Here is a 26,391-nt window from a genome sequence, read left to right as displayed (position 1 = left end):
ATCCCTACTCCCTTTCTTGAACAAAGAATCCACATTTGCCACCCCCCAATCATCTGGCACTACTCCTGTGGCCAGTGAGGACGCAAAGATCATTGTCAAAGGCGCAGCAATCTCTTCCCTCGCTTCCGATAATAACCTTGGATATATCCCATCCGGCCCCGGCACATCCTCCTTCCTCACGTCGACGTGCCCTAGCATATCAGCCTGTTGTACGCCATCCCCACAATTGTCAAGGTCTCTCTCACTGGTGAATACTGAAGCAAAGTATTCATTAAGGACCTCCCCTACCTCTTCTGACATCTTTTATGATTAATACCAGCATTTTTTAAAAATGGTTAAACATGTCAATTGAATTCTAATTGTACTGATATATAATTAAACTACCTAACTTACCATCCAGTAGCTTGCCGTGGTGCACTGCCATTCCAGCCACACGCCCAATGAACTTGAAGTAAGAAAGATGATCTTCATTACAAAGACCAGAATTTGGGTTGATCTGAAGTGTGTAATTATCTCTGAAAAGCATTTTAGAAATAAGATAAATTTAAAATACTGAAGAGAACAATGAGTTACTTTTTTAGGGTTAATAGGGCAAATGAAAACAGAACAATTAGCAATTTTGGATTTAATTTTACATGTTTCAGACAGAACTCTAGTTATATGAACTTAAGATCTGAATGCCACAACTTTGGTTTGATTAGGACAAAACATGATTTATGTACAAACATCTACTGCACTCACATTATTTCAATACATCTGGCAGCCAACCTGCCTGCAGCAAGCACTTATAAAAAGCAAATAGTTAAACTGGTAAACAGAAATTTTATTAGTGGCCTTGAATGGGAGAAAAATATTGGCCAACTCATTTCAAGACCTTGATACTTTTTATCTTTAGTGTTGGGAGTGCTTTAACATCCAGTAGAAGAGTCAGACTGTGCCTTGGCTTAAGCTGAATACGTGTCACCTCTGCCATCCTTAATTGCATTATAGAACACATGGGCAAGATTGGCTCGAACTTTCTGAGAATAAGGGTTGAATCACACTGACGTAGTTGACATCCACACTATGGCCACAGCTGAACTAAATTTTTGCAATTGCATGGTTCCTAATGCTCTGTCAGCATCACCACCACACCCATTCCAAGAGGCACAATGGAAAGCAAATGGCAACTGGAATGCAGGCAGTACTAGTTAAATTCCTGACCAGAGACCACCTGGATGGTCAGACAGTTGAAACAATGACAAGTGCATTTAAAAACTAATGAAACATTGATTAAAACTGTACATTCATGTAAAAACGTAACTAATCTTACCTTTTAAATGATCATAAGCTCCATTCAAATGAATAGAGCCATATTAGATCTGCCAGCTATAGCTGGCGTAAAGCTGAGGGGCCAGATATGAAGTGTATCCTATCCCTTAACTTGGCAACTTGTGGAGTTCTCTAGGACGCAAGCCTAGGAGCAGAGAGGGAGGGCAGATGGGTAGGCATCTGACTTACAGTGCATTCCAGACTTGTGTGTTACAGTGCACATGTGCCTGCAAGTCTGTAGCATATTCCAGGCTAACATTGTCATAAATAGATGCCATGATAGCAATTGAGTGATTTGGGCTCCTCCTGAGCCTGTTTAGGCATAATAGCATCACCTACTCATTGGATTTTATTTTAATGACTCAGTATCTCTATACTTCTGGTCAGCATTTTACAAAAGTAAACATTGATCCAGGAATGATTCAAGCAAGTTTGGGCACTTAACTGAATTATTCAAGGAGATATATAATCACTTGATTATAGAAGGGTGAGATATGATTTCATTTGTGATAATTAAGGGTGTTGAAAGGCAGAATAGGGAGAAATTATACATTCTTTGATAGAAGCCAGAACAAGGAAGTTTCGGAATTCAAGCTGATTTCGGCCATGTTGGGTGACAAAAGATAGAGAAAATCTGAAACTGAAGCCTGGAAATTGAATCTTGTCCACTTTTGGTGTATTTAATGGGCACTGGGTTTTGGGCTATTGCTAATTAGTGGATCACCAAACAAGTACATGCAAAATTGGGATACCATGCTTTAAGAAATCACTATTGTGGTTTTCTCATTTTCAGAACTGGTAGAGCCCCACAGCTACCATCGTGCAGGAGAAAGAAAAGCCTGAAGTCCCACACCACTAGGTTCAAGAACAGCTACCTCCCTTCAACCATTTGGTTCTTGAACCACATGGCAAAACCCTAATCACTACAGTTCAGCAACGCTATGACCGCTTTGCACTAAAATGGACTTTGTTTTTTCTTGTTCTAATTATGTTTTCTTGTAAAAATTATGTATAATTTTTGCTTAATTTATGTTTTTCTTGTGAACACTGCTTATATGATGCTATGTGCCTGTGATGCCGCTGCAAGTAAGTTTTTCTTTGCACTTGTGCATATGACAATAAACTTGACTATGACTTTACAGTTGCTATGTCAATCACATATCGCTTTTTTAGAAATGGGTTACTCAGTCAAAATGCACACTCCAAAGCAATGACACCATGGGAAATCTTTGGATAAAGGGTGGTGCAGTGGGGTCTTAAGAGGCCTAATCACACCCCTAATCTAGAGATCGCAAGATGTGGTACCTAACAATGTAGCCTTTCTGCAATGAATAGCACTTGTAAATCAATAAACATGGGGTTTGTGCATATAAAACAATGTGTTAGTGGGAATCCTTAAATTCATATATAGTTCCTGACGCTGCATTATTTGCTTGTTGTATTGTGAGTGTGCATAGGTTGTAGCTTGTGACTTTTTGATTCCATTTCAGTCAGTATGTCAGAAACACGCATCATGCATGCATATATCATCTGTACGTTTGAAATATAACAGGGCACTAGCACTGAGATGAATTACAACAGGAAATACCCCATCCAACTTCTTGGTGAGTAGAATTCACCAGAAATGGGAGCAAACATTTTCAGAACATGCATCAAATGCTTTTTATGTGCAATTTGCACATTATGACTCAGATCTGTTTTTGTTCTAATCCAACTTCTAGGCCTGTCACTATTAAAATGCTGTTAAATCTAGCTTAATTGAACATTCATAGAAATTTGTTAGCAAAGAACATTAAGATGAGGTACCAAAGGCAGGTAAATGGACTTAAAATATAGACCATCTAGGATCCAACCATACCACAATATAGGCTTGAGGATTGACTGTTCCTATGAATTCTAATACTTCAGCTACTTATAGATATATTGCTAAATTTTGAATAAGTACAAGGTTATTTTACTATAGCTAAGAAGACATCCCATACTTACGTGGCCGAATATTCAAAAAGCCCATAGTAAGGATTGAACATTTCCTTGGATAAAAGAAAGAACCACTCTCTTGCAACACCTCCATAATCAAGTCCTTTTTCTGACTCAAATTCTATCCAAAGTCGAGCCTTCAACACATCTGGTCGTTTTAAGGACATAATTCGTCTATAAGATTCCTCTAGAATGTTGCCTCTATGCAGTTTCATTTCAAATCTATTGGGAATATCAGCCTGGAATAAAAAATGGAACCAAAAATCAATGATGGAGTTTATTGTCCAAAACACATATTTCTCTTCCATTTGGAAATAAATTCAGCGCAGAAAAAGCCAAAAATTTCTAAAATCCTAATGTAAGAAACCACACATTGTTGTTGCTTAAATAAATGAAAATGTGTGTGAGGAGGTTAGCAGTCTGAGAAAAAACTATCATGATATAACATTATATTGTGGCAACTCACCTTACCGGTATCGAACCGGCTCCTGAGATCGCGAGCGTCATTGGAAGCCCCGACCCAAGATGGCGCAGGGCCCTCTTTCTTCTCCATCGTTGGGCTAGGAAAGCCCGCGCACGGGCAGGTCAGGTGACCTGCATGTGACGTCAGTGCAGGAACTGAAGCGCGGGAAGAGTTTCGGTATTAAAAGGCGCACCACGCCCGTCGAGCAATCGACTTCTGACTCCAAGCAACAGACTCCATGTCTTTATTCTATAGTAGTGTAGCTAGCCGCTACATTGGTGACCCCGACAGGCCCAAACGTTTTTGGACCCACGAGGTCTGCGCAACAAGAGGTACAGGCAGTAGCCCTTAAACTGCCCACCTTTTGGACCCTCCGGCCATGTGTCTGGTTCGACCAGGCCGAGGCCCAGTTCCAGATTCACCAGATCACCAGGGATGACACCAAGTGCTACTACGTGGTGAGCGCCCTTGACCAAGACACCGCAGCCCAGGTCGAGGACTTCATCCAGGTGCCCCCGGAGGTGAAGAAGTATGATAAGTTCAAGACCCTCCTTCTTGAGACTTCGGGCCTTTCCCAACGCGAACGGGCCTCCCACCTCCTCCACCTCAATGGGTTGGGTGACAGACCCCCCTCTGCGCTCATGATCGAGGTGTTGGCCCTGGCAGATGGCCACAAACCCTGCCTGATGTTTGAGCAGGCCTTTCTGGAGCAGTTACCCGACGACATCCACCGGCTCCTGGCGGATGCCGACTTCAGCGACCCCCAGAAGGTGGCTGCCCGTGCTGACGTCCTTTGGCGGACGAAGGAGGAGAGCAGGGCATCTGTTGAGCGCGTGGCCACGCCAGATACCCAGCGGTTCAGCAGGTCAGACTCGGCAATCGACCACACCCCACCCGCCACCAGGTCTGAGACACTGACCGACCAATGGTGTTTCTACGACCAGCGGTGGGGTGCAGACACCCGCAGGTGCTGGCCACCATGCCGGTTTCCGGGAAACACCAGGGCCAGCCACCGCTGATGGTTACGGCGGCTGGCCACCCAGATAGCCTCTTGCATGTGTGGGACAGGCGTTCCGGCCATCGTTTCCTGGTAGATACCGGGACCGAGGTCAGCGTCATGCCTCCCAACAGCCACAAGACTCGCAACCGCACACCAGGACCAGCCCTCAAAGCTGCCAACGGCAGCGCCATCTGGACCTTGGGCACCCGTTTGGTGCAACTCCAGTTCGGCACCAGCAACTTTACCTGGAAATTCACCCTGGCCGCCGTTGCGCAACCAGTCCTCGGGGCAGACTTCCTTTGTGCCAACAGTCTGCTGGTTGACCTGCGGGGGTAAGTGTTTGGTACATGCCAGGACCTTCCAAACATTCTCGTTGGGTGAGGCCAAGCTACCGGCCCCACACCTCGACTCCGTCACCATGTCGACCAATGAGTTCACCAGGGTCCTGGCAGAGTTCCCGTCTGTACTAACGCCCCAGTTCTCCACCACCTTGCCCAAGCACGGCGTCCAGCATCACATCCCCACCCAGGGCCCACCCCCCCCGACGCCTGCACCCGATGGCTACCCCCGGACAAGCTCCGCCTCGCGAAGGAGGAATTCAAGAAGATGGAGAAGTTGGGGATCATCCGCAGGTCGGACAGCCCATGAGCCTCTCCGCTGCACATGGTCCCCAAGGCAGCCGGAGGCTGGCGACCCTGCAGCGATTACCGACGTCTGAACGACATAACTACCCTGTGCCGCATATTCAGGACTTCACTGCCAACCTGCACGGGCGGTCCATTTTTTCCAAGGTCGACCTCGTCCACGGCTATCACCAGATCCCGGTGCATCCGGACGACATTCCAAAGACGGCGCTGATCACACCTTTTGGCCTCTTTGAATTCGTCCGGATGCCCTTCAGCCTCAAGAATGCTGCTCAGTCCTTCCAACGACTGATGGACGCGGTCGGGCGTGACCTTGACTTCATATACCTCGATGACATCTTGATCGCCAGCAGCAGCAGCCAGGAACATCTCACGCACCTCCACCAACTCTGTTCTCACCTGAGGGATTTTGGCCTGATCATCAACCCAGCCAAATGCCAGTTCGGGCTTGAGACAATCGATTTCCTGGGTCATTGGATCGACAAACACGGCGCCTCGCCCCTGCCTGCAAAGGTCGACGCCAGACCGCCTCCCTCCATCAAGGGCCTGCAGGAATTTCTTGGTAAGGTAAACTTTTATCACTGGTTCATACCATCCGTGGCCAGCATCATGCGCCCATTGTTTGCTCTCCTGTCGGGCAGAAGCAAGGACATTGTTTGGTCAGAGGAGGGTGACACCGCGTTCGTCAAGACCAAGCAGGCCTTGGCGGACGCGGTCATGTTGGTGCATCCATGTACAGATGCCCCGACTGCCCTCATGATCGACGTCTCCAGCACAGCGGTCGGAGGCGTTCTATAGCAGCTCATCGAAGGGCGTTGGCAGCCGCTGGCATTCTTCAGCAGACACCTTCAACTGCCAGAGCTCAAATATAGCGCCTTCGACCGCAACCTGTTGGCGTTGTACCTGGCCATCAGACCCTTCCGATACTTCTTAGACGGCAGGCCGTTTACAGCTTTCACCAACCACAAGCCGTTGACCTTCACTTTCAACAAGGTCTCAGATCCCTGGTCAGCACGGCAGCAGCAGCACTTGTCGTACATCTCAGAGTTCACCACTGACGTCCGCCATCTGTCCGGGAAAAAGAATGTGGTCGCGGATGCACTTTCACGGCCCACCATCCAAGTTTTGTCCCAGTGGGTGGATTTCGGCGCCTTGGCGGAGGCACAACAAACGGACATGGAGATGCCCAGCTATCGCACTGCAGTCTCGGGCCTGCAACTGCAAGACCTACTGGTAGGCCCTGGTGAGCACACCCTGCTCTGCGATATCTCCACCGGTAAACCCCGCCCCATTGTTCCAGCTGCCTGGCGTCGACGGGTGGTTGATGCCATCCACGGCCTGGCACACCCATCCATCTGGACTACTGTCCGGATGGTCCAACAAGTTCGTCTGGCATGGCCTTCGTAAACAGGTTTCCGAATGGGCCCGGTCCTGCACTCACTGCCAGACCTCGAAAGTACAGCAGCACGTCAAGGCCCCTCTGCAGGACTTTCAACCTACCCACAAGAGGTTCGACCATATCCATGTCGACCTTGTCGGTCCCCTCCCAGTCTCCCGAGGAGCGCAGTACCTCCTCACAATTGTCGACCGCTTTACCCGCTGTCCTGAAGCCATTCCCCTTGCGGACACCTCCACCCAGCCCTGCGCACAGGCCCTTTTGTCAACTTGGGTGGCCTGTTTCGGTGTCCCGGCACATATCACCTCAGACAGGGGAGCTCAATTCACCTCCGGCCTGTGGTCTGCTATCGCCGACTTGCGGGATTCCCAGATCCACCTCACCACTGCCTATCATCTGGAATCCAATGGGCTGATGAAGAGGTTCCATCAACCCCTGAAGCCGGCACTCATGGCCCACCTTAAGGGGCCCAACTGGGTGGACGAACTCCCCTGGGTCCTGCTGGGGATACGTACCGCGCCAAAAGAGGACCTGCATGCCTCGTCCGCGGAGATGGTCTACGGAATGCCCTTGGTCGTCCCGGGTGAGTTCCTACCAGCCCCTCGGGGGCCAGACAAGAGCCTGCTGTGACGCTTGACTGGCTGCGCGAGCGGCTTGGCAACCTGGCCCCGATACCCACCTCGCGACACGGGCAGGCCCCGACTCGTATGCCGACATCCCTCCGAGACTGTAAGTTTGTCTTTGTCAGGAGGGGCGCGCACCGAACACTGCTGCAGTGGCTGTACGAAGGGCCATTCCGGATCATCAAGAACAATGGGTCTACGTTTGTGCTGGACATTGGGGGGCGCGAGGAGGTTTTTACAATTGACCGGCTGAAGCTGGCTCACTTAGACCTGGACCAACCGGTAGTGGTCCAGCGAGCGTGACACGGGGCAGGCCATCCAAGTCATAGTTTATTTAATTCTGGCTTTTGCGACGGTATCGCTGGCTCTTGGGGCGGGGGGGAGGGTTATGTGGCGACTCACTTTATCGATATCGAACTGGCTCCCAAGATTGCTAGCGTCGTCGGAGGCCCCAACCCAAGATGGCATGGGGCTCTCTTTCTTCTCCATTGTTGGGCTAGGAAAGCCCGCGCACATGAAGGTCAGGTGACCCACGCGTGACGTCAGCACGGGAACTGAAGCGCGGGAAGAGTTTCCGTATTAAAAGGTGCACCGCGCCCCTGTCGAGCAATCGACTTCTGACTCCAAGCAACAGACTCCGTGTCTTTATTCTATAGTAGTGTAGCTAGCCGCTACAATATATTCCAAAACAATTTTACTGAAGACTGTTTCAGCACATCTAAGTTAAACTAATGCATCAGCTAGGGAGGTCACTTACAAATCATATTCATCTTATGTATCATGACAATAATCAGGTCATGTTAGAATCAATTTGTGTTTTTCTGTCTTTTCATTAAATTCATGATCAGAAGGGAATGGAAAACAGCAAATATTTAAAAAATTACACTGAATTTTCCCCAACACTCGACCCTTAATTGGAAATTTGAAACATTGAACGATTTTGCCCATAAATAGCAGTCTTATAAATGAGATATAATTTTAAATTACTTTTAGCCTAGGATGCTTGTGGACAGATAAAACTAAAGCAAATGAGAGAGGGAGAAAATAAACTCAAAAATTAAAGTTGAGAAGATTTTTAAGAAAATGTTTCAAGTCTCTGATAAATGTTTTGATATAATTTTTTGCAATCCATTTATGTGAAGCTATATTAGAGCCTTCTGGTTAATTAAATTCTGATCATGTGCTGTGTATGTCAGCAGACAATTTGTATCTTCATTGAGAAGCACATTTCTAAAGAAAAAAATTCCACAAGAAATGAGTATTGCACAAGCAAGAGTGCAACATTTCAAAACCAATGCTCTTCTGCTTATAAATATATAACACTGGATGCACACCCCTTTAAACTAAGGGAAGAGAAAGTGAAGATGGAGCATCTAAAAATTAAAATAGTAAAAGTTTGCAGTACACAGGTATTGATCTGTATGAACGGAATGCAAGATAAGTTTTTCACTGTACCTCTGTACATGTGACAATAATAAACCAATTTACCAATTTTGTTTAGCTAATCCAGAAGTTGAAATTGTAGTGTAAACTGTAACACAAGATTCAACATTTCCTGTATTGATACCAGTGAGAAAATGCCGAGAGGTTCCAACAAGATCCAAATATTTCAAACTTTCCTCGTGTGTTTGTATTTCAGTATATACCAGGAGAAAAAAGCATGGGTAAATAAGGAATGTGGAGAAGTGGAAACATCCAACCATGAACTGAAAGTTTTAAAGTTAAAAACAGGCAATTAAAAAATACTGGTGATCAGCTGTTAGGCTTTAATTCTCCCCATGAGATGCTGAACAGCTGATTTGTTGTCAGGAAAGCTTGGCAACTCATTAGTTTTTTTTTACATAGTTAACTTAAAAAGCAATGCAGAGAAGACAATGCACAAAATCCTTACACTTCCCACGCGGCACTATCTATTGTTATTCCATGTGCAGTTTCTATTTTAGGGCCTGATAGAAATAATGGACCTCCCGAGCTTTGAAACACAATGTCTCTTAAACTACTCATGACAGAATGTATGGTCTACTTACAGGCTTCTTCAGTTTCTTCCGGAAATAATCATACTTCTGCTTGAATTCTCTAGAATATGGCACAGCCTGTGAATAAACACATTAAAAAACAATGTTTCTTCATTTTAAGATGAGTGAGCTGACATTGTGATGTTCCCCATTGTCTGGAATGATCAGATCAAGTACAGGTTAGGGCCTCAGAAGAAATGGATTTGATTAATAGTTTTCAATTTTTCCTCTAAGTTGTGTTGGACACAAATATACACCTCCAGATATACATTCACTGAATGCTACATAATTGGATCACATGTTCAACCAGCATTGCCATTTGAAAGCAGTACTCTGGTCTACTAGATACTTACAGTAGCTTTGCTTTGTCAAAATTAAACTAAGACAAAACCACTATGGGCCAAGCGTATGCTTACAGAATACATTCTCTCTGCTCCTTCATCAAGAATGGCAGAACACAAGATTAAAGCTACTGCATTGAGAGAAGGAATGAACAAGCACTTGCTCACACAGAGGCTAGTAAAATTCTCTGCCTACACCAGCCTCTCATCCTCACTTTCTCCCTGTAGACAGACAGACAAGTACATACAGAAACAACCCAATCACCACCCATGAAGGCTGCATATTGCAAGCCAACAGAAGCTTCTATAATGGAAATTGATACAAAGTTTTGTTGGGATATGAACTACATGAATGGAACTGCAATGGGGAAAAAAATTATACACCAATCTGCCATCTAACCAAAGCCCTGAGTTACCTAATAACCCAGGAGACACAAGAGACTGCAGATGTTGGAATCCAGAGCGACAAACAATCTGCTGGAGGGACTCACTGGGTTGAGCAGCATCTATGGGAGGAAAGGAAGTGTCGACATTTCCAGATGAAACCCTGCATTAAAATCAAATAGCCCATCCCAATGAACATCAAAACCTGCATTTAAAATGCTGAGTGCATCACTGATACAAAATATATTTGGAGGATTTTTGATATTATTTACAGTAGGTATCAGATCTGTACCTTCCATTATTTTTAACATCAATGCAACTTCATACGTCAATCTAATTTCTCTCCAGGAACATTCTTGTTTGCCTGAACTCTCCTTCATAATATCTCCATGTCAGGATTAGCTTCATTTGTGTACAAAATAGCAAAGCCATTTTTAATCCATTCAAAAATATCCTGTGCACTTTTAAAAATTAATTATGACTTTGATTTCTTTGTAGCAATTCCATTGAGTTTCTTGTCATATAAACTGTAAACAGCTCTACCAAAGTGCATAAACCACACACCCCATAAGATAAGGTGCACTTGGACTTCAAAGCTAAAATGGAGCATTAAGAAAAAAATAAATTCTCCATTGGCGATTTATATCTTAGATTGGTGGAGGAACCAAATGCATTTACTTCACCATTCAAGGATGCACCATGCACAGATTCCTGAAAATGTAGGTTCACCCAAAATAAATATTTGGTACAACATGCTTATGTGGAAGGGAGGAATGAGCAAGAGGGAAATGAAATGCGGGGTGATGGGTTGAAAATATAGGGATGAAAAAACAGAACTGCTAACAGCGAAGAGCTGGGAGATTTTAACTATACACTCACAGGACCAGTAATGGCTGGATTCTGCAACCTTGGATCCTCCCATTGTGTGATTTTGGTATCTATGGGAAGAAACAGAAGACTTAATTCAATAAAATTTAGATGAAGCCACTACAACTGAAATTGATACTATCCTTAAAATTCTTGCACATCATTATTTAAGTATTGTTTCGAGGACAAACTGAGGAATAGAAGAATCAAGATACATTATGCTTGATCTCATCTCATCAACTGCTTTTTCAAATTATTACTTAAGACATCAAGTAGACATTATAATCTGTAGTGATAGTTTAATTAACATATTAAAATGGCATAATTCATTTTGGTGTTTCTATTCATCCTTAATACAATGCTTTCCCACTTAAGAAAATGATGTTTGAAAATTCTCAAAGTTAGTCTGTGTATACTCAGAATAAAATCACGAAATAGGTCCACCATCTCAGGGGCAACTAGGGATGTGAAATAAATGCCAGCGGTGCCCAAATCCTAAAAATAATAATTTCTTTAACAATCTGTGAAAGGTGTGAAGATAGAAAATGCAGCACTAACGTCTCTGCAAAACATAATTTAAACTCGCTCATCTGACCTAAAAACATGCACACAAAGTTTTATTTAGTTCAGCCAGCTCCACATTATGTTGCCATGACAATTAACAACTCCATGTTGCAAAAATACACGAACAGTAATAGAAAATGGGCCAAAGACTTCTTATAAAACATTTAACACATATTTTGATGTATGATATGATGAATAATGAAAAAAATACTGCAGGAATGTAGGTGTAAGGCAGTAGCTAACTATATAATAGCCTCTGTCTCTGTTTGATGAACCTATGAAATAAATCTGTATGCACCAAGTGGCACCAGAATGGTTAGAACCTCAGTTACATCTCTTAACAGTCCAATTTTAACATTCTTGTAATGTGATGTAGTTACTGAGACTCTCCAAATGTAGGCAACTGTAAATGAAAATCATGGGTAAACTGGGAAAGTACAAAAAATTAAATAGGAAAATCGTGGCTTGCAAATAACTCCAGAATACAAGCCAATCCTTTGGAATCATCATTAAACATTGATTATTGCTTTACATTAGTTGCAAAAGATACCTAGGAATCTTTTGACGATTCATTACCATTCTTCAGAATTTATTTGTTCCAGACTGCACTTATTTTCCTTCTTTTTATCTGTCATTGATCTGTCTTTGCTCTTCTACTCAAATCCCCTTACAATGAAGTTGTGCATAGAGTTTATCATCAGAATTGCACGTTGTACCTCAAAGTTAATTTTGTGTAATCTACATCTAGATTCCTCTGAACACCATTTCTTTTCTACTTTCACTACCAAAGTGGATGACCTCACTCCCTGCCCCCCCCCCCACATTATATTCCATCTGCTATGTCCTCCCTATTTACTTCCCCTCCTCCTTTCCCATTTGCCCCCTCTTCTAAGTTAATTATCTTGGAATACTTAATTCTCAACCTTGGTTATTTTGTAATGAAATTTCTAATGGTTAATAAATAAGACCCATTTATTTGGCATATAGATTTATCTATCTTGTCATGAATGCTACTTACGTTCTGATAAAGACCTTAGGTTTTGTCTTTTTGCCATTTTTCCTTTTCCTAACTCTAATTGCAGGAATAGGCACATTTGTATGCTGTCCATTCCTGACAAACTGACCAATTACCTATTTTGCCACCCTGCATGATCATTAGTTTTAAGTCTTGTTACTCAATTCCCCAGGACACTGGTCATGCCCCATTCAAGTGAACAAAACATCTACTTATCCCCCAGTACAACATGAATTGAAAATAATTTCTCCCAAACTAATCTCTGAACCAAATAATCAGTTCTCTGATCTTACTGATGTATGCCGATTTATTAGCATCTCCGGCAGTAATCTAGAGATCATCATCTGCCTGGTCTGTTTGTTTTTTAATTTGGACACAAGCTGTTCATCCTCTTCAGTGAAACCACTTCTGTCCCACCTATGTCATTGATTCCTGCTTGGATTGACTATTGGGTCAATCCCCTTCCAGCCCCAAGAAAATGTTCATAATTCTGGCACCAGGTGGCAATATAATCTTGCAAGATTCATGCTCATAACTGCACAGAATAGTATTTTTCTCTCCCTCTCTCTCAAACTATACTGCCCTCTATCACTTTCACTTTCCTTTTCACTCTCAGGTACCATGATGCTCAATTTTCTCATTCACCTGCAGTCTCTCTTCTCATCTACACCAACTGCAAGAACTTTGAACCTGTTGAACAAGTGCAAGAGCCAAGACTCCTGCAATGCCACTTTCTGGATCCCTAGACCTTCCTTATACATGGTCATAGTTTCTTGATTGACCAATTCAGCAGCACTTTATCTGAATACGACTGACTCTTGGGACAAATTGCCCATGGTAACTTGTCCTCTCCCTGATGTGTGCCTGAATCTCAAACTCCAGTTCATCGACTCAAATTCAAAGTTCCTTGAGCTATCGACAATTATATCAGATGTGATCATCATGGGTCACTATCAGCTCCCACAATTTGTCATTGCAACATATTATCTGCCTTGTCTGTCTAATTTATTTCTTTAAATTAATTTATTTAATTCTGTAATGATAAAGCTATTCCTTTGCCCTATCTCCCTGAAGTCCCTTTGTCAAAAATCTGCATTCCAGAGACTTTGCACTAGGTAGGCAGTGCATACTCTGCATTTAGAGCTCATGGATATACATTTATGTTCCCAGGTTCCATATGTTCTGAGTCAGTTCTGGCTGGTTACCCAATTATCTGGCAGGCTATAAGCCAGTTACTTACAACTTCATGAGATTTGTTTACTACCACACATGAAAACCACAAGATCAGGAGAATCTGAGAACTAAACTAGATAATCATGCGGAGCAGAGAGACCAAGAGGTACAAGTACATCGTTCCCTAAGAGTGGCAACACAGGTAGACAAGTTGGTGAAAAAGGCATTTGGCGTGCTTGCCTTCATCACGCAGGGCACCAAGTACAAGAGTTTGGACTTCATGTTACAACTGTAGAGCCTGTTTCCATGCTGTATTGCTCTCTGACTCTACAAATGTCTGTTAAGACAAAGGGGTCACAGGCTTATTCCTAAAGCAAGTAGCTTCTGTGGGGAAAGGTGATAGCTTTAGAAACACTGTAGAAGAAAAGTGGCTATCAAGAACAGCGAGTCTGTTGAGACAACTGCTCTCTGAAGGATTATGATACTGATTGCTTGAATCACGGGATCTTTTGTTATGGTCAGATATTGACCAGGGACAGGAGTCTCATCTCTGGATGGTCAAAAGGTAATTGTCAAATGTTTATAGACTAGTCAAGAAAATGCTTAATTATGATGCACAAGCTTAGAATTTGATGATACATTATGCTAAGAGTATAATAATCACTGTACGAGTTGTAACTTTAAGCCATCCTGGAACTCTGAATCTGGGTGGTTTGCTTGCATATGCACGAATAAAGGAACTTGCTTTGACTGATTATTGTGGGAAATATGGAAAGTGAGTGTACTCCAACAACATTGGTATGGTTGGTAGAATGATAGAAGGATGGTAGAAGCCAAAACCTTCATCACATTTAAAAAGTGTCTGGACACGTACATGAAGAGCTTTGACCTGCAGATCAAGTACTGAAAGGTGGGATTAAGCTAAACAGCTGTTTTTTTTCCAAAGACATGGACGTGCTGGTCCAAATGGCCTTCTTCCATGTCATAAATTTTCCATTCTCCTTTGGTACAGCAGTGAATGGTGGCAAGTAGGACAAGAGGCCAGAATAGAGGAAGGCAGAAGGTGTTGATTTGGAGCAATGGTGGAGAAGAGCCAGGGAAAACACGACCGTGGATGGATTTGAGATTAAGTACACATTTAAATTTGTGTACTTGATCTCAAGTGCAGAAGAAGATTGCCTCTAGTAATGACAAAAAACATAAATAATTTTAACCAATCCATTTTAGGTATAGTAACAGAGGCTGATATTCAGGAAGTTTTTGAGTTCTTGCTCTTTTTGTAGCTTGTTTGCTTTCCAAGTTGGCATGCATGATTTCAGAAGCTCTTGGAGTAATACGTTGGATTAAGAATGGGGTCATGCTGCATTTAGAGCATAACAGTTGCCTTCTGCGCCAAAGACTACCATTAATATATAATGAAACATAAATACTGCTCATCCTCACAAATTGTGCTGGTGAATGGGATTAGTAAAAATAGATACTTGATGGTTGGCATGGAAATGGTGGGCCAAAGGACCTGTTTCTGTGCTGTATGACTGTAACTTTATGTAGTCTTACTCACTGTGGTCTATGAAGAATGACCTTCCATCTAAATGGATTCGCTCCTCCCAGCCAGCCTGTTTAGACATAAGAGGAAAGAGAATTCTTTTTTAAACATTGGAATACTGAAATCAATCAGAAACTCTTTGCTAAATATGCAGTTATGAGAAAACACTTTGAGTCTCATGACCTTTCAAAGTTCCAAGTCATAGTCACACATTCTTAATAAGTTTTGTGGAATGCTGGGATAGGATAAGGTGTAGAGAATAAAATCTTTGTTGAACTTAAATTCTAATGAGAGATCGTTGCAAGTATATGAAAAAAGATAATACTTTGAAATAAAATGGGGAGAGATATTAAAGAGCTTAAATAAAAACAGGCAATGCTGGACAGCCTGGTATGGGGGCTCCAATGCACATGATCTCAAGATGTTGCAGAGGGTTGTAGACTCAGCCAGCTTCATCACAGGCACAGCCCTCCCCACCATCAAGGACATCTTCAAGAGATTGTGTCTGAAGAAGGCAGCATCCATCACTATGGACCCTCACCATCTGGGACATGTCTTCTTCTCATTACTACCATTAAGGAGGAGTTACAGGAACCTGAAGACCCACACTCAACAATTCAGAAAAAGCTTCTTCTCCTCCACCATCAGATTTCTGAACAGTCCATGAAGCCATGAACACTACCTCGTTTTTCTTTTTTTTTGCACTATTTAGCTACTTTTGTAATTTATAATAACTTTTATGTCTTTGCACTGTATTGCTCTGCAAAACAACAAATTTCACGTCATATTAAGTCGGTGATAATAAATCTGATTCTGATTCTGAATACTCAGCAGATCAGTACACTTATTGATAGATATTGATAAAAACAAGAATTGTTAAAATACTTCTAGCCAGTGGGATTTTGTTTCAAAATACATCCTGCCTTCAATGAAGACGCATTTTTACAGCAAAATGGCACATTTAAAAGATGGACCATGTAATGACAATATCTTCACGTTGCTAGCACGTACATTGATATCTCTCTGGAAATAACAGAGCTGCACTCACAAACACCTTAAGTGCTACATTACATCTCAATGCAAATACAGGAATTGTTCTCTCCATTAGAAATATTGGAGCTTGCTTCATTAGGCACCTCACATGGGTATGAACGAATTTTGCATTAATACATACAATGCTTTTTAACCAGTTAAAACTGCATGTGTGTTTTATGTTGGAATAATAATCAGAAAGTTTAAATCACAATTTGATAGTGGACTTACAATTGAATCCGTCAGGATATGATTTAGCTGCATGCTATTTAGAAAAAAAAAGATTTTGTTGCACTTACAGGGAGAGGTCCAAGATCATTCGGATCCAATGATGCCTTTGCTCTTAAATGAACTGGATATTTCAGCCGTGGATCCTCCTGAAAAATAAGTCACTTTGAGAACCCCTTTTGCAATGGCCTTTTGAAGAAAGAACTGGGAAATTGAAGTCCTCTCTGAAAAAATAATGCTGATAGACTATATTGTAGGAATCATTCCCAAGGAAAAAAAGTAATCATCAAAAAGTAATACAAAGAAACTTACTGTAAAGATGTAAATAACACTGCTCATTGACAACTGACAACATTTCTTTTGGATGTGCAAGATTTAAAATTTAAAATTAAAATGCATCATAAAAATCAAAGGCCCATTCATCAAAAATGGATTTTAGCTAATAATATAATCTGTTCCCTTGGATAAGCAGACTATGCTTTAGTGCCCTAAATATTCATTTAGTGGAATCCAAAAGTTAAAACATGCTACTAATTATAAAAACTCTGCGGGTTGAATGCAAATATATGCATTCCTAACAAATCATTTGATAAAATCCCAGCCTGGAGCTGGAATGAGTTAAATGAATTGGAAGTCTCCATTCTGTGTTGAATTGTCTGATCTCTTCATGGGCAGCTGATTGATACATGTTCCTCTTTCTGTACCTGGACATGGCCATTACTAGAAAGTATATCAGGTGAGGATAACAGCAGGCTAAACAGTGAATGACTATCTGCCCAGTTTTACAAGGAATGGTTAACTGGACCAACACTTATCAATCCATGTTACAGAATTCACTACAAACTAGGTAAACTCTCAGGTTTCCTCTTTGAGCATGAAAAATAAAGGCGAGAGCATGCAAATAATCCCCATGCTTAAGTTCAGGGAAAGCAGCCCCACTGTGGCATGAGGTAGTGAGTGCCAAGACTTCTAACAAACTACAATAAGTAACATTGATAAATGCTTGAATCAGGTTTTTGTAGTGGAATTAACAGATGATGGCATTTTCATACACCTGCTCTCCTTGGCTATTGGACTGAGAGTACAGCATGAGAAATGACAACAAAGGTGATGAAGCGTTTGAGTCCAGTATGAGAGCACTGTAAATACTGTACTCCAACAACAATTTCCAAAAAAGCATATGAAAGGCGAATAAGAAGCAAGATTAATGTAGGATTAATGCAAATGTGTGGTTGATGGTTGGTACAGGCTAACTGGATCAAAGGGCCAGTTTCCATGCTCTATGACAAAACGTGACTGAGAAATTAGTCTCCATCTGAGCAATCTGGAAGGCCAACATTTTTCATCATTCACTATTTCTATTACACATTCACTGGCATACATCTTTTGCACTTCATTCCTTAATATTGCCTCCATCTGAATTATGTATTTAATTGTAAACAGACTGTGAGACTTCCTACATTCAAACTTTACACTACTTCACCAGGTCTATACTCAGCGGAACTAAATATATTAATGTAATCATTTATTATCCAAAGAACATTAAGTAATTATTTAATGACAATAAAAACTTCCGTCCAAAATGGCCAAGCTTTTTCAACTTCTACCCAGCACATATTCTTTAACATAGATGACAACTTGCATAAGAAACAGGAGCAGGAAGTCAGCCAATCGGCTCCTCCAGCCTGCTCTGCCACTTAGTAAGATCATGGTTGATCCAATCTTGACCTCAACACCACTTTCCTTTAGTTTCCCTATTCCTTTTGGCTCCTTTTTGCAATTTAAAATGTCTGCCTGTCATATTCAATCACTTCCTCTCTGCAATTCCCCTGGGTAGAGAATGCTAAAGATTCACAACCCTTAGAGAAGAAATACATTCTCATTTCCATCTGAATTGGGCAATCTTTTATTCTGAAACTATGCCTGCTTTAGTTCCAATAGCCCCCATCAGGGGAAACCTCTTCTTGTCATTTACCCTATCAATGCTCTGCTGGACCTGTGAGATATGAATGACTGCTGCAGTGGTGGTATCACTTTGAAGATGGTGGATATTAACAAGGATAATCAGCTGAATGTGATTATCACTCCAATGTAGAGGCCTCATAGTGAGCACCAAATACATCTCACTAAATTAGAAGTACAAGCGAGTTGCTGCTTTGTCGGGATGGAGTATTTGTTAGTGGATTGTGGCAAGGGGAAGAGGTAAAAGGTCAAGTCATTATACCATCCCACACAACAGATCTCTTCCAGTTGCATGGGATGGTATAATGAGAGGGGAGTACATCTTGGAGATGGAAGACTGAACTGTGGACTTGCAGAGGAGACAGTCCCTTCTGAATGCTGAGTGTAGGGGAAGGGAAGCTCTGAGTGGTGATGGCATCATAATAAAGGTAATGGAAATTATGGACATGATCCAATGAATGTGAAGGCTGGTGGGCTGGAAAATGAGGATAAGGGAGAACATTTATTTTGCTCTGGGTGGGAAGAGATGGGTGAGAGCAGGAAATGGAACAAGTATGGCTGATGAGGAAACCACACAATGAAATTGGAAGATACCTCAGAAACACTGGACATGGAAAGTGTTGTTTCAGAAGTTGGGAGAATGGAATGGAGGGTGGAAGGTGTAGTCAAGAGAGCTGTGGGCTTGCAGTGAATACTGATCATTAACCTATCCCCGAGACAGAAGTGGAGGAGTCGAAAAGGAGAAGGGAAGAGTCAAAAATAGACCATGTGAAAGTGAGAACAGAATGGGAAATGGCAGCAAAGGTTTGAGTCCAGTATGAGAGCAGATAGGAGCACCAATAGAATAGAGAAAAAAATAAGTTGGGGAAGGCCGAAGTAGGAATGAGATTGCTCTAGGTATCCCACAAGGAGAAAGGCTTAGCTTGGACCTGGACAGGTTCCCAGAGCTACACTTTGGATACGAAGTGATGAAATTAAAGGAAAAGCTGTTCAATGTGAGAACAGGCTCAGTTAAGTGACAGAGGGTGGTGGTGGTGGAAAGGATTGGTCAGCTTCTTCTTCTAACTATACATGTCACAGCACTCAGAATTCAACAGTGAATTTAACAATTTCCAATAACTATCCTTTCACATTTGTGTCAGAACTCGTCAGTTCTGATGAAAGGTCATCAACTTATATAATGTTTTCTCTCTCGATAGGTCTTGCCTGACCTGATAGCTGTTTCCAGCACTTTCCTTTACTTCAGATTTCTAGCAACCACAGTTTATCAACTGTTCCATCATTATCTTTCCCTCCCCTCTCTACAGTTTTATTCCTCAATTTAAATCTCTTCTAGTCAGATCAATTGCAATTAACAAAACTTCAATCACCCTCTTTCAACTGGCGCTAATACCATTTGTGCCATTCAGTCTCTCTTGGTCTCCACCCTCCTACTCTGCAGATTAAACTTTTACCGTTCTGATAAATCCACCTGAAATATTAACTCAGTTTCTGCCTCCACTGATGTTGCCTGATCTGTTGAATATTTCCAGCATTTTTTGTTCTTGCTTCAGATTTTCAGCATGCGCGTTTTTTGGCTTTGCCGTTTCCAATGTAGTACTGGTAAACTGAAATCATCCTTTAGCAACGGAACCTGTAATAGCATCACAGAGCTATACAGCATAGAATCAGGCTCTTCAACTCAACCCGTCCATTCTGACCTAGTTGCCTACCTGAGCTAGTCCCACTTTCCTGCGTTTGGCCCGTGTCCTTCCTAACCTTTCTTATCAATGTACCTGTATGAATGGCTTTTAAATGTTGTAATTGTACCTGCCTCTACAGCTTCCTCTGGCAGCTCATTCCATATACCCACCACCTTCTTTGTGAAAAAGCTGCCCCTCAGGTCCCTTTTAAATCATTGCCCTCTCATTTAAATCTATGCCCTCTAGTTTTAGACTCCCCTATCCTGGGAAAAAGACTGTGACCATTCACATTTATGCCCATTATGATTTTATATACCTCTGTAAGGTCACCCCGTGGCCTGCCACTCTCCTGGGAAAAAAGTCCCAGCCTATCCAGTCTCCTTTTAACTCAGGCCCTCCAATCCTGGTAACATCCTCATGAATCTTTTCTGCACCTTTTCCAGCTATGGCATCCTATGACATCCTTCCTATAGAACACAAGAACATAGAACAGTACAGCACAGGAACAGGCCCTTTGGCCCATGATGTTGAATTAAACTAATCTTTTCTGCCTGTATATGATGCATTCTCTCCATTCCTTCCATATTCATGTGTCTATCTAACATTCTCTTAAATGCTTCCACCACTCCCCCTGGTAGTTCATTCTAGCACCTACCACTCTGTGTAAAAAAAAAACCTGCCTGCATAATTCCTTTAAACTTTCCCCCTCTCACCTTAAATGCATGTTTCTATTCAGGGAAAAAGATTCTGACTGCCTACCCTATTTATGCCTCTCATAATTTCATAAACTTCTGTCAGGTCTTCCCTCAGCCTCCGACTCTTCAGAGAAAACAACCCAAGATTGTCCAACCTCTCCTTATAGCTCATACCCTCTAATCCAGGCAGCATCCTGGTAAAGCTTTTCTGCATCCTTTCCAAGGCCATCACATCCTTTCTACAATGGGGTGATCAGAATTGCACACAGTACTCCAATAGCAGTCCAACAAAGTTTTACTTTGCTGCAACATGACTTTCTTACTCTAATACTCAATGCCCTGGCCAACAAAGGCAAGCATGCCATACACCTTCTTTACTACCCTACTTGCTGTGGCCGCTTTCAGGGAGTTATTTATTTGGACCCCAAGATCCTTCTGTACATCGATACTGTTGAAGGTCTTGCCATTAATTGTATACTTTCCCTTTATATTTGACCTCCAAAAGTGCAACATTTCACACTTACTCAGATTAAACACCATCTGCAATTTCTCCACCCATATCTGTAACTGATCTATATTCTGCTGTATCCTTTGACAGCCCTCTACACTGTCCACAGCTCTACCAATCTTTGCGTCATCTGCAAACTTACTAACCCACCCATCTACATTTTCATCCAAGTCATTTATATGTATACATCACAAACAACAGAAGCCCTAGCACCGATCCCACGGAATATGGACCTCCAGTCAGAATAATGCTCACTGTCTTCTATGGGCAAACCAATTCTGACTCCAAACTACCACCCAAGTCACCATGGATCCCATGCATCTTAGTCTTCTGGATCAGCTTACCATGACGGACCTTGTCAAATGCCTTACTAAAATCCATGTAGACAACATCCACTACCCTACCCTCATCAATCACCTTTGTCACTTCCTCAACAAAAATTAGCTGGGTATCCAGAACTGCACACAGTACTCCAAGTGTTGTCTCACCAATGACTTGTTCAGTTATAACATGACATCCCAACTTTGTACTTACTGCCCTGAACAATGAAGAATGCCAAACACCTTCTTAACCACCCTGTCTACCTGTGTCCCCACTTTCAGGCAACTAGGTGCCCGTAATCCTAAGTCTCTCTGTTCTACAACACTCTCTAGGACCCTGCCATTTACTGTGCAAGTCCTGTCCTGGTTTAACTTACCAAAGTGCAACACCTTGCACTTGTGTGAGTTAAATTCCATCTGCCATTCTTTGGCCCACTTCCTCAGTTGATCTAAATCCCATTGTAACCTTAAATAAGCCCCTTCACTGTCCACTATACCACCAATTTCAGTGCCATCTGCAAGCTTACTAACCATGCCAACTGCATTCGCATTCAAATCATTAATATAGAAGACAAACAACAGTGGACCCACCTCTGATCCCTGTGGTGCACCGCTGGTCACAGGCCTCCAATCTGTAAAACAACCCTCCACTATCACTCTATGTTGTTTTACTTGGTTATTTTTTAAATCAACTTATGGCCCAAATTCCACTTCTGATGAGATTATCTATTGTTAAATTTCCATGCCTTCTTGCCTCATTATCATTCATGAAACCTATGACTGGATTTAGCCACCATAATCATGATGCTATTATGTATGTAAATATGCACATTACTCAAAGTAAACACCATCCAGAAATCATTTAACAATCAATATAAAGATGAAAAATGGCATAGAATACATGTAAATTTTGAACTCACACTAATAACAAGATGTCACCAACAGCTGCAGCATCTGGCCAGAAAATGTTCGAGAAATCACACACTCAAAAATTATCGAGGATGTAATCAAAGAAACATTTCTAGATCTTAATTTAATAGAAGCTCAGCTGCCCAGTTCACTGATGATATTGAGATGACAAAAGCTCGTGGCAAGGAGTACACAAGGGGACGCGCAGCAGAAGCACAGTTGTCACCTGCCACCCCCACCCCGACCCCACCAATTCCCCAGGCAATCCACCATCAATAATCATCCAAAACAGTATCACCCAAGAAAATGGAAATGCACACATTCATTTGCCCCATAACTTTAAGGACAAGTGTATATATCATTTGGAAGGCTGGTATACTTTAATTCTGCACATGCTTCTGGTCAGTCTTTGTTATGCATATTTTGTTTAAATGAGTTCAAAATTCAAACGTTCATATTTAAAGAAAGTTTGAAATCTTTGCACAACATGGTCACACTGTCAAATATGAATGCAAGATGAAAAGTCAGCAATGTAGAAAACTCTACCATCAGCACTACAAACACAAAACAAAAAGTAGGAATAAACAGATCATTTATAGGTTGGGAGGCTGTGACTTAGTGGGGTGTTTCAGGGATTAGAATTGAGGCCTATTGGTCAGTGATTTGGATTGGGAGAACTAAGTGTAAAATATCCTAGTCTGTTGATGGTACCAAACCAGATGGCAGCGTGGGCCATGAGGAGGCTGTCGAGAGGTTTCATGGGATCTAGACAAGCTAAATGAATGGCTGGGGACAGTGCAGATGTAATATAATGTGGAAAAATATGAGGTCCATTACTTCCATGGAAAAAAAGGAAAGGAAGAGCTTTTATTTAAAAAATGGTAAAATACTGAAAGTTGTTGGTGTAAAGAAGGGACTCTGCGTCCTTGAACACAAAGTACAATGCACAGGTACAGATAACAATTAGGAAGGCAACTACATAATGGCCTTTATTGTAAGAGGATTTGAATACAACTGTCAAGATATCTTACAGAAATTACATACTGTACATACAAGTTCCTAGTGCCATTTGTTTTGAGCCCAGGTTGCTACTTGATGAGTGTCCCTTTAAGATGCCTGAATGGTAGTGTGTGTGGCTTTATCTGACCACTGCGAGTGAAAAAAAATGACTATAACTGGAGAGTACTGGCAGTTGCAGAGAGAGAGAGAGAGAGAGAGAGAGAGAGAGAGAGAGGGAGAGTAGCACTGACTGCCAGTCTCTGTATCTATGAGTGAAGCACAATAGTTGTGACTGTCACTATGCAATCCATGTATAGATTTTTGGAGCAATCTGTGGAGTCCACTTTGTCGTTAACCTGTACTGGAAAGCAGGTATATCTGTGGGCGGCCACGTATCGAATGCCCTTGGTGTGGCAGATATTTCAGAACAAAGCAATGGAGATCTTCGGTGATTGAGGCATCGTATTGTTCCATTGTGGAACTTGTGGATTTCATAAACTCCTTCTCTCTACATTCTACTGTGGTTTTCAGAAGGCTTTGCTCATCGTTCTACTCCGTGACTTGCTGAACTGAACTTTGAGAACTATTCCTAGACGTGGGGTTTGGGAACTTGTCACACACACACACTTCGGGTTTATTTTGGGGTCAATGTCTGATATTTAACATTTTTATTTCTCTTATTATTACAAGTAGTTATTAATAAATAGATTCTAACATTTATACATGGCTCGTTGTGTTTCTATTGTTGCCGGTACGTAACACATTGCACCTGAAATACAGTTTCAGATTTGGTCTCCCCATCTTGCAATAAAGGTACCACAATGAAGGTTCACCAGATTTATTCCTGGCATGGGGCTTTCCCTCTGATGAGGATTAAATAGACTGAGGTTATAATCTCTGGATGCAACCTCACTGGGCTTGAGGCAAGTACGCTTCCCAGAGCTGCGGTGTCCAGAACCAGTGAATGCAATCTTAAAATATTGGATCAGCCATTCAGGACTGAGATCAAAATTTTTCTCCCCCACCCAGAAGGTGCTGAATCTTTGGAATTCTCTACTTAAGGGGGCTGTAGATGCTCAGTTGCTGAGTGTATTCAAAACAGAGATTGACAGATTTTTGGCTATTAAGGAAATCAAGAGGTTTCAGCCTAGGTCACAGCTCCAGTGACCCAGATTCAATCCTGATCTGTAAAGCTGTGTGTGTTGAGTTTGTACATTCTCCCTGTGACCTCATGGGTTTCCTCCAGATGCTCTAGTTTCCTCCCATATCCCAAAAATGTCCATGTTGATGGGTTAATTGGCCACTGTAAATTGTCCCTAGTGTATATATGAGTGGTAGAATTTAGGGAGGGGTCGATGGGAGTGTGGGGAAGAATAAAAAATTGGGATAGGGTAGAGTTAATTTAAAAAAGGGTGGTTGATGGTTGGCATGGATTCAGTAGGCTGAGGGGCCTGTTTCCATGCTGTACCTATGACTCTAGGTATAGGGTTAATTCAAGAAAATGCTGCTTAAGTGAAAGATCAATGATGATCTTAATAAATAGTGCAGCAGGCATGAAGAGTTAAATGGCCTGCTTCTGCTGCTATTTGTTATTTCCTTATGTATACTTAGAAGGCTGAGTGCAAGTCATGCAGAATTTGCACAATTATATTTCAGAAACTGTTGTGCAAGATGGCAACATAAACATAATGTTCTTTTTCTCGTCAATGGCAAAGACACTTTTACAAGAATCAATTAATTCTAATTGTTCTTAAATATTTAATAACATCTGCTGATTACTGTTCATGATGGTCTCCATCTAATTACTTGCTTTTTTGCGTAATAAATGAGCATATCCCACTTCCCAGACAGGGTCAGGGATCAATGAATATGAACAATCTTTCCAGTGAAAAATCCAAAAAAACACTTCATTCACACAACCACTTCATAACATGACTCATGTAATAGATGCAAATAATGTCAGGATCCTTGGCCTCAAAATCCCAAATTTAACTATTGCTCTACAAAAGCTAGGAAGAAATACATTTTTGGCTAGAGGTCAGGACTTACCCATGTTGTTGTTCTACTATTGTGATCGATGAAGAAAGGCCGACCATTTGGAGCTATGCGCATTTCCCAACCAGGAGGCAGGAAACTCTGCGCAACCTTATGTTGTGCCTTTGGTGAATTATAAGGCGAAAGCTGAGGAGAGTGAGGAGTAGACAAAGTGTCCTTTACAGCTCTGTGCAGAGGGGGATCTTTAGCACCCTGAAAAAATATAAACAATCATATATCCAAACTATTTATATGGACGGGGGTTTGGCTCTTTTAATTATTGTATTTCCTGCATGAATCCTCAATTAAGAGTATCTCACTTCACGAACCATTCAGCAACTTCAGCCCACCTGGAGCATAAATACAGATGAGAAGGACCAACCAGCATATTTATGTAAATCCTATTCAAACATCAAAGTAAACTCATTCTCATCCTCATTTATTTATCACACACACACCTTCTGCTGTATACCCACAGAGTGCACCAAAGACTTCTCTTTACCTATTAATCATCAAGTTTTACTCCAAAGTCTGCAGGGGTTTCAAATGCACACGACCACCTAATAGCTGAAACCATGTGCAAGCAATATCGAATCTATAACGTCCAGAATTCTGATAAGATCAATTTCCAGCAATGACTGGGGAAAAAATGAAAGTCACAAACTTATTGTACCATTTAAAATCACAGAAACAGTCTTGTTTT

General features: G+C 41.9%; 1 protein-coding gene across 15 annotated transcripts in view; it reads right to left on the bottom strand.

Moving 5' to 3' along the window:
* Window positions 1-26,391, bottom strand: part of nedd4l (NEDD4 like E3 ubiquitin protein ligase) — a 316,982-nt gene that overhangs the window by 31,844 nt on the left and 258,747 nt on the right. For all 15 annotated transcript variants that reach the window (XM_052036646.1, XM_052036653.1, XM_052036662.1 and 12 more), the window contains 7 exons: window positions 25,704-25,901; window positions 16,651-16,728; window positions 15,335-15,389; window positions 11,034-11,092; window positions 9,442-9,507; window positions 3,298-3,527; window positions 394-515 (listed from right to left, as the gene is read on the bottom strand). In XM_052036646.1, the coding sequence (XP_051892606.1) occupies window positions 394-515; window positions 3,298-3,527; window positions 9,442-9,507; window positions 11,034-11,092; window positions 15,335-15,389; window positions 16,651-16,728; window positions 25,704-25,901 (808 nt within the window). The remainder of the gene's footprint in view (window positions 1-393; window positions 516-3,297; window positions 3,528-9,441; window positions 9,508-11,033; window positions 11,093-15,334; window positions 15,390-16,650; window positions 16,729-25,703; window positions 25,902-26,391) is intronic.

This window comes from Pristis pectinata, chromosome 2 (genome assembly GCF_009764475.1).
Source record: "Pristis pectinata isolate sPriPec2 chromosome 2, sPriPec2.1.pri, whole genome shotgun sequence".
NCBI lineage: Eukaryota > Metazoa > Chordata > Chondrichthyes > Rhinopristiformes > Pristidae > Pristis > Pristis pectinata.
Note: the sequence above shows the minus strand (reverse complement) of the source record. Positions and strands in the feature narration are given on the sequence as shown.